At 46.7% G+C, this 9,303-nt stretch overlaps 1 protein-coding gene across 1 annotated transcript; it reads left to right on the top strand.

The window, feature by feature from the left end:
* The first annotated feature begins 2,726 nt into the window (after window positions 1-2,726).
* LOC127863488 (uncharacterized) lies at window positions 2,727-3,482 on the top strand. The gene has a single exon (XM_052403035.1). The coding sequence runs from the start codon at window positions 2,727-2,729 to the stop codon at window positions 3,480-3,482; it is 756 nt and encodes a 251-aa protein (XP_052258995.1).
* Window positions 3,483-9,303: the final 5,821 nt, after the last annotated feature.

The raw sequence follows: 9,303 nt of genomic DNA, 5'->3' as shown, positions 1-9,303 counted from the left end.
CGCTTGTACACACTGTAGACGATGGAATCTACCCCAAGCAACTTGCTTAGGTAAGTTCTATAGTGTTTTATAGCATAAGTACTATAATTGGCGCTGCGAGCACCAAACTTGCAGTATTTTCACTTATAAACAATCGGCTATTTTTAACCGTCAGCGTTCAAAGTCAGCCATCTTGAAAATAAATAAAGTTTCATTTAAATTTAAGTTTCCTATCGTTGTTTTGTTCACTTTTAGTGAATAAAATATTTCTTTAATATACTTAAAGTACTTTTCATTAAACTAAACCGATTTCGTCGGATTTTGTCAGCTTATTGCCTAAATTTTAGGTTTAACTATTTACGTCATATTGCGGTTCGCTGAACCGTTTAACAGCTCATCTGTGACGTCTATTTTTAGGTTGTTTATGTTTAATGTGTTGAATTGTGAATTCTATTTAAATCATCACACGTTTATATTTAGAGCAGTGTTTATTTACATTGCTCTGTCGCATCTGTAACTTGTTTCAGATATATAAGCCATCTATATTAAGCTGGTTGTACATTTGAATTGTGATTGTTTTGTCTATTGTCTATCGTCAGGCGAATCGCCACATTTTTAGGTAATCATCATAACGTTTCAGTAGAGTATTTCTACTACTCAATTTAATTCTGATAATTCACATTTTCATCATTAATAATTCCGCTATAAGTGATGATGGATTTGAGTGTTCTTCGTATTGAATTTGATTGTTTCATTGAATTTGTTTGTGTAACTGTATTGTAGTGAAAACAATTCACTATTTATCAAGTATTAATTGGTGAATTTCTAACTTTTTCTCTCTTTGGGTGTATTTATATACTCAAATAGATATCAGTAAAATTTGATTTGTTATTATATCACAATTTCACTATAGTTATCGAGTAATAACTGGTGAATTTCTGACTTGTTCTCTTTGGGTGTATCTATATACTCAAATAGATATTTTATCAGCAAACATTAGAAACATTGATCTGTGACTCAATTACAATTTCACTAGTTATAAGGTAATAACTGGTGAATTTCTTACATTTTTCTTGAGTATTGATATACTCATACAGATATTTTATCATTAGAAATTATTATGCATTGATTTGTGATTAAATCACATTTTTACAAGTTATAAATTAATAACTTGTGAATTTTTTGCTTTTCTTGTTGGGTATAATTGAAACATAATTTCACTACATGTGAGATTCAATACTTGTTACTTTTATTGACATTCGTGCTTTGATTATTAAATTGTATGCCATCATTGTGTTTGTGTGTTTTTCAAATGCAATGTTATTTCAAGTTTACGGGGTATTTGAATGTGTAATATTCCCGTGATTGTTTTTGTCTGCTTGCACATTTCAATTTGTGTGACCTATATTTCATTATAATATACGTGCATTGTGTGTGCTGTTTACCCATAAAATTAAAATCGGCGTTGCAATATTTGTCCGCTATTTCTTTCACACATTATTTTAATTACATAAATCAAAAAAATGAATCGTGTTCAACTAGTGGATATTGACACGGCGCCGGTAACGGAACTACAAACGGTTCCGGGTATCGGCGCCAGGGTGGCCCAATCAAGTGTATCGTACCGGGAATTTCACGGTAGCATTACACCTGATGCTTTGGTCAAACTCCCGTATATACGACCATCAAGTCAAATGTGGAATATGATAAGATTTAGCAAATCTGAGTCAGGGACCGTAAATGAGTTGGAAATTGTGAATGAGGGTGAGGATGAAGGTGAGGGGTTAGAGACAGCTAATGAGCTAGTCGTTGTGCCGGATACCAATTTGGGTTTGGGAGTAATAGAGAGGGTGACGGCAGCGATTGATAGTGCGTCCCTCAGTGGACCTCCTGCATCATATATCAAATCATCTGATGCTAAGAAGGGGGATCAGGGGGCAAGGTCAAAAGTGATACAGGAAAGGACGGAGGTAGGGTTTAATCAGGGGTCCGTAGAACAGTCTGTACAATATCTGACTGTGACACCATCGCCAATGCCAATGAAGCCTAAGTCTGTTCACTACCAGGCCGCAACTCAGCCCAGTGCGGCAATAGGGTGTCAGCAGAGGTCATTAGAGCAACCTGTACAGTATAGGTCTGTGACGTCGACACAATATATTCCAATGAACCATAGTGTGCAGTCTGGTTCATACCAGGCTATGGCTCAAATGCCCCAGGCACATGGGACGTACCCTGTTCAGTTCCATGCCATGGGGCATGGGGCACAGCCTGGTCAGTATCAGATCATGACACATGTGCCGGTATCACAAGCGGGTCAGCTGCAATATATGTTGGTTGGATCTCAGGGTCAATTAATTGACCCTGTAGACCAGCCACATATGACATATATGACCTCGCCTGTACAGTCAGGGTATGTTGCCGCGCCACAGGTGGTACCTACACCGCAGGTGTGCAGGAGCGTAGCAACCCCACGTTGTGTTTCGCGACATGCTACACATGCGGTGCGCGGTGCTACCAATAACACGGTTGCACCACCTGTTGGCCAGAGAGCTATGCTTTTAGGTCAACAAAAATCTAGAATCCAGTCCTAACCTAAAGCACTGGTCTATGATGGCCGGGGAAGCTGGCATGCTTTCCTGACCAAATTTGAAAAATACGCGGGTATTTTCGAATGGGATGACTTTGAGAAGCGGGATTTCTTGTGTCTCTGTCTCACCGATAAGGTAAGTGAGTACTATGCCTTAGTGATGGACAGGGAGGTGGAGCTGGGCTACATAGAGGTAGTTGACAAGCTCGAGAGGAGGTTTGGTTACCGGGAATTGCCGGAAACGGCAAGGGTAACCTTTTCGGGTGCGCGACAGGGAGAGGAGGAGTCTGTGGATGATTGGACGGACAGGGTTTTGACCCTTGCTGGCAAAGCCTTTAGGGGTTTGCCAGAGGAGTATATGGTGCAGGAAGCGATTTTGAAATTATGCATGGGAGCTAAGGAGAGAGAGGCTGGGGAACAAGTTATAAATCAGCGGCCTGTGTCAATAGAACAGGCAATTGACAAACTTAAATGGGCTATCCATACTCACGGGTTAATGTATGGAAGACCAAAGTTGGTGCGAAAAGTGGAATGTGAGGGGCAGGTAGAGGTTGCTGAGGTGAAGGTGGCCTCTCAGAATAGACTGGTTGAAAGGGTGGTCAAGTTGGAGGAGAAAATGGACATCCTGATGGGTAAACTTGACCAACTGTTGGCAAGACCCACCAGAAGTCAATCTCCATCCCCAGCCAGACGCCAATGTTTTAATTGCAACGAGGCAGGGCATTTCAAAAGGGACTGTCCTAAACTTAGGAGCAGGACACCGTCCCCGGCTAGGGGTGACCGCTGTTACCGTTGTAACGAGCTTGGTCACATGGCCAGAGATTGTCCCAAACAGGCAAGTGATAAAGTCGGTGATACCCCTAGAGAAGGTAGGAAGGTGTCTTTTGCCGATATAAACGGCAAGGGGTCAGTGTAGAGGGTCCAGACCTGATCCACAATGATAGGGGCCCACCGGTCATAATCAGACAGATAAGGTCTGATTCGATGTTCCGGGTTAAAGTGAGGCTGAACGGCCTTGCAGTACAGGCTGTAGTAGATACGGCGGCTGAGGTTACCTTGGTTTCGGACCGGGTAGTGGCTCAGTTGTCGGAAAAGGTTCCGGTGTTGGAACATGTGTACATGAAGACTGCAGGGAGAGGTCTGCAGATGAATGGTTCCATTGTGGGACCAGTAACCATCCAACTGGGTGATATGGTTTTTCAAGAGAGGGTTTATGTAGCCCCTATTGAAGATTGCATGTTGCTCGGGCTGGATTTCTTGAAAAAGCATGGAGCCACTATCGATATCGTAGGGGCCACCATGTGTTTAAATGGCCAGGTAGTTCCCATGGCTCAAGAAGGAGATTTAGTGGAGGCAAGAGTGGCAAATGTGACTGTCGCTCGAACTGTTGTCATACCACCCAACTCGGTGGCCATGGTAAAGTGCTCTTTGGGAAAACCAATCGGCACCTTTGCAGTGGAGGCTGAGTGTGGTGATGTGATAGTGCCTATGTCGGTCCATGTTAGTGAGGCTGTGCTACGGCTACCAATGGTGAACATGTCGGGTCACCATGTAAGGCTGAAGCAAGGGAAATTGGTTGGAAAGGCAGAAGAGGTACGTTTAGTGAGACCATTGCCCAAGGAACTGACCTCGGTAAAGGTGGAACGAGAGGCGGCAAAATGTGATAAAGATATCACGGTGCCAGACCATCTCAGAGACCTTTATGAACGTTCGAAATTAAACTTGAGCGATGAAGAACAGGTGCAGGTGGCTGGGTTCTTAAGTGAGTTTGAGGATGTATTCGCTAAAAACGAGTATGATCTTGGCAATTTACTGCTGTTGAGCATTGCATAGACACGGGGGAAGCCAAACCCATTAGGCAGAAAATGCGTAGGACCCCTGTAGCCTTTGTAACGGAGGAAGAGAACCATCTTAAAAAGATGTTAGAGGCGGGGGTGATCCAGCCGTCTAACTCAGAATGGTGCTCCGCGCCTGTGTTAGTTAGAAAGCGTGATGGGTCCGTTAGGTGGTTTGTAGATTACAGGGGGTTGAACTCAGTCACGGTGAAGGACGTGTATCCTTTGCCCCTGATTGAAGACTGTATAGACATGTAAGCTGGCCAGAAGTGGTTTTCAAAGCTGGGTGCTAATTCTGCTTATTGGCAGATTAAGATCAAGGAGTCAGACAGAAAGAAAACTGCTTTCACAACTAACTATGGGCTATTTGAGTTTGTCCGGATGGCATTCGGTCTATGTAATGCACCGGCGACATTTTCTCGGGTTGTAGGCTTAGTACTGCAGGGTTTGAACTGGAACAGTGTTCTAGCCTTTCTTGACGACATCCTTGCTATGAACAAGACATTCGCTGAACATATGCTTACAATACGGGGGGTATTTGTCAGATTACGCCAATACCAACTGAAATTAAAACCCGCGAAGTGTGAGCTGTTTCAACATAAGGTGGAGTTCTTGGGGCGTACTGTAGGACCAGAGGGTTTGGGGTTGTCCTCAAATGACGTTAGGGTGGTGGTAGACTGGCCAGTGCCAACCTGCTCTAAAGATGTAGAACGTTTCTTGGGATTGGTAAATTACCACCGAATGTTCATATCGGATTATGCCGGACGGTCGAGGGCGCTGTATGATATAGTTAAAGACTATCAGTGGGGGGATGACCAAGATACGGCCTTCCTTGATTTGAAGGAGGCCCTAATGTCCGCCCCGGTTTTAGGACTTCCTAATCGGAATGACCCTTTTGTACTTGACACCGATGCTTCTGATAAAGCAATTGGTGCGGTTCTCAGTCAAATACAGGCAGGGGCTCCTAGGGTTGTTTGTTATGGGTCATATGCGCTGACTAAAGAACAGAGGCGGTATTGTACCACGCGGAAAGAATTGCTAGCGGTAGTGAGGTTTACTCGACAGTTCCGCCACTACTTGCTGGGCAAACGTTTCACGGTTCGCACGGACCACAGTAGCCTTACTTGGTTATTGAATTTCAAGGAGCCACAAGGGCAGATAGCTCGCTGGATGGAGGAGTTGAGCCAGTATGATATGGACCTAGTCCACCGTGCTGGCAAGAAACATGCAAATGCTGATGCATTGTCACGATTGCTGGTTGATGGAGGAGACCATTATGAGCATGGTGTAACCCTTGAGGTTTTGCCATGTGGTGGTTGTCCGAAATGTACTAGGGCAGAAGAACAATGGGGTGGGTTTATTCGCGAGGTGGATAACGTTGTTTCTCTAGCACCGGTCATAATCCAGGAGGTAAGAACCGGAGAAGACTCTGGTGTCGAGAGTACAGATAGAGCCGCCCCAGTCCAGGACCGGGACGCTCTACTTAAAGAACATCAGTGGGCGGATGACGACTTCCGGTTTATCCGGAAGTGGTTATTGCATGGTACCGAGCCTCCTGATGGAGAGTTGTTTCTAGCAAACGCAGCCTCCAAGTTTTATTGGATTAATCGCCAATGTTTTAAATTGGAGACGGATCTGCTTTGGCGAATCGACCCAAAGTCAGATCGTCAGCAGTTATTGGTTCCACGGGAATTGCGCCATGAGATCCTGGTGCTGAACCATGATATTCCTCTGTCAGGACATCAGGGCGAACAGCGTACTATTGAAAGGGTTAAGGCCAAGTATTTCTGGTACCGCATGTCAAAGGACATAATCAAGTACGTATCCAGTTGCCCGCGTTGCTCTGTAAGCAAAAAACCTAACCGTAAGGCTAAGGGCGAGATGATAAAGTTTCATTCTGGACTCATAATGGAGAGGGTGCACATTGACTTTCTAGGTCCTTTGCCCTTAACGAAAAGGGGAAACCGGTATGTGATGATGGTGGTGGATCAGTTCACTAAATGGGTAGAATGTATACCGTTACCTTCGCAGACCGCTGAGGTTACTGCAGAGGCAGTGGTAAATCAAGTGTTCTGTAGGTATGGGGTACCTATGGAAATAATGACTGATCGGGGTACCAACTTTGAGAGCATTCTGTTCACGCAAATGTGTAAATTATTGCACATTCATAAGACGCGAACAACTGCCTATCGACCAAGCACCAATGGTCAAGTGGAAAGGTACAATCGCACACTCATGGATGCAGTCCGTTGCTATGTAGGTTCCCGAGAAAATACTTGGGACGAAAATCTACCGCAAATCGCGGCGGCAATGCGTTCATCAGTGTGTAGGAGTACTGGTTTCGCTAACCGTATGATGCTAGGGAGAGAGGTTTATACTCCTGCTGAGTTGGTTTACCCATTACCACCTCACGAGGCACAGCCTGTGACTGAGTATGTCCACATTCTAGAACAAAGTATGGTGTCAGTCCATGAAACCGCTCGCAAGTGTTTAAGCGGATATCAGGCTCACATGAAGCGGGATCATGATGTGAGGTTATGTCAAAACTCCTACCGGGTTGGTGACATGGTATATGTGCTTAATGTGTTGGGAAAGAAAGGCAAAGCTAAGAAGTTGTCGCCACAATGGACTGGGCCGGGGGTTGTAGTGAAAAAATTCACCGATTTCCTTTACCAGGTCCGATTACGAGGGAAGAGGGTTAATGTGAATCATGACCGATTGAAAAGTTGTAAATTGAACAACCTTCCTGCCTGGGTGGTTCGAGAGCGAGAGAGTTGCGGTCTTGCGAAAGATGTGCAAGATGAGCAAGTATACTGTATGTGTAGGGGGATTGATGATGGTTCCTTTATGATTGCTTGCGATGTGTGTGAGGAGTGGTTCCACGGAAAGTGTGTGGGAGTCACGGAGGAACAGGGTGAAGAAATAGATCTGTATACATGTCTAAGTTGTAGGACAGGTTAGGTCTATACTTATCGTATATGCCGGTAGCTTGTGAAGCTCAGGCACATTATATTATAAATATGTGGTGTTTTGCAGAACGCCACGTGTGGTTTGTCGCATGGATGGGCGTGACATATTTATTGATCTCGAGGAGGCCAGCGGTCGGGGTACGCTTTGGAGTTCGGGGCGGGACCTCGTCATTGAGCTGGGGACGATGTTGCCCTTGGACCATGGTAGGGTAGAAAGGGCGGTGGAAGGCCAAGTAAGTTTGGCCAGGAGGAGAGGGCGCCTAGGGTTTGTATCCGAGGTCAGGAAGTACGGCCATCTAAGTCTTAGTGATTCGTTCATTAAGAGGGTGTTGGCCGGTCCTGAAAAACAACGGAGGACCCCTGGGGCTTCACTGAGCGGGAGGCCCCGGGGTACTGTAGAGTTGTCCAGATCGAGACCAAAGCCGGCTCCGATCCTGACAGCGCTGGACTTCCCTGCGTTGCCAGCACAGTTGGGATCGGAGGGGGTCAAGGTTGAACCTGGGGTAGAGTCACTCGTGCCCAATCCTTCCTCGCTGGACTCACTTGTGTTGCCAGTAGAGTCGGAGTGTGGGAGGGTGAAGGTCGAACCTGAGGAGGAGGCATTTGTCTCCGATTCGACATCGCTGGTTGTCCCTGAGTCGCCAGTGAGGTTGGTGGAGGTCAAGGCCGAGCCTGAAGGGGAGGCCTTCATGGCCTCGCAGCCATCAGCACTGGACTTCCTTGTGTCGCCAGTGAGGTTGGTGGAGGCGGCGTGCAAGGTTGGCCCCGAAGAAGGGGTCATCATCATCTCTGATGAGGAAGACATGGAGGTTGATGCTCCTTTGGCGGCTAACCTTGACCAGGAAATTGTGGGGGAACCCGGTTTTGCACGGCCTACAGATGAAATGGCAGAGCCCGCAGGGGCAATGTCACTTCAAGGTAGGATGATAAGAGGTATGGACCGGTGTGAGAGACGGTCCAGGCCTCTTGATAGAGGGGCAGAGTTTAATGGAGGGGTTGGGACCAGGGATAGATCCCGGTCCCAGCAGGATGATGTGGGTTTTAAGAGGAAAAAGACCCAGGGTTGTCCCGTGTGTGGATTAAGGGCAAGATCGATAAAACACCATGTTGAGGCCCGGCATTTTCCGCCTGTGTTTCGTCGGGAGGCATGGGAGAATCCGGAAAAGGACCATGTGCGGTTTAGAGGGGTAATATGCGTCATCAATAGTCTGGGTCTCCAGAGCTTTGATGAGGCTATGCTTTTCGTGGGCCGCCAGAGGTTATCAATTTCGGAGCAGTCCTGCCTGAACGACAAGGACCAGGTCTGGTTAGAAAGGGTCTCTCGCAGGTTTATGTTTTACAATCCCCCTATATTCCACGTTGCACGGGTAAACTCGCGAGCGCTCCTCTTCCACTGGAGAGTGTTGGCCGCGTTGCTGAAGCTATGCAGCCAAGAGGTAAGAGACGATTTCCTTGCCCAAAGGTTTGTCAGGCGGCGCGGCGTGGTCCAGGTGACTGGGTCGACTCAGGCAACTGAGTTGATGCAGAGATCCGGACCAGATTGTTGTGTGGCGGCCCAGGCTACTGGGTCGACTCAGGCAACTGAGTTGGTGCAGGGAGCCGGATCAGATCGGAGTGTGGTCATGGAGGCTCAGGCGACTGTGTCGAGTCCAAAGATGGATTTGATTTAGAGACCCGAGCCAGTCACTTGTGTAGCAAAAGGGGCCCAGGTGATGGCGTTGGCTCAAGTGGCAGAGTCGGTCCCAGAGCCCGGGTCTCTAGGGAATGAGTGTGATTGGGTGATGACTTTGAAATTGCACCTGTGGTTCAAGAGTGGATTTCGGTTAGGAATGCTGAACTCACCGCGTTCGACAGCCACTTTCACTTGGACCGCAGTTGTAAGACGACCAAGGTTGGTTCTATTTAGGCGTTGGTGGGGCATACCGTGGGGCCA

The sequence above is a fragment of the Dreissena polymorpha genome, unplaced genomic scaffold, assembly GCF_020536995.1.
Source record: "Dreissena polymorpha isolate Duluth1 unplaced genomic scaffold, UMN_Dpol_1.0 chrUn010, whole genome shotgun sequence".
Lineage (NCBI taxonomy): Eukaryota > Metazoa > Mollusca > Bivalvia > Myida > Dreissenidae > Dreissena > Dreissena polymorpha.
This window is presented reverse-complemented; position numbering and strand designations above follow the sequence as displayed.

Excerpts from the sequence above, each read along its gene's own strand:
- LOC127863488 (XM_052403035.1), top strand. The coding sequence starts at position 2,727 with ATGGACAGGGAGGTGGAGCTGGGCTACATAGAGGTAGTTGACAAGCTC.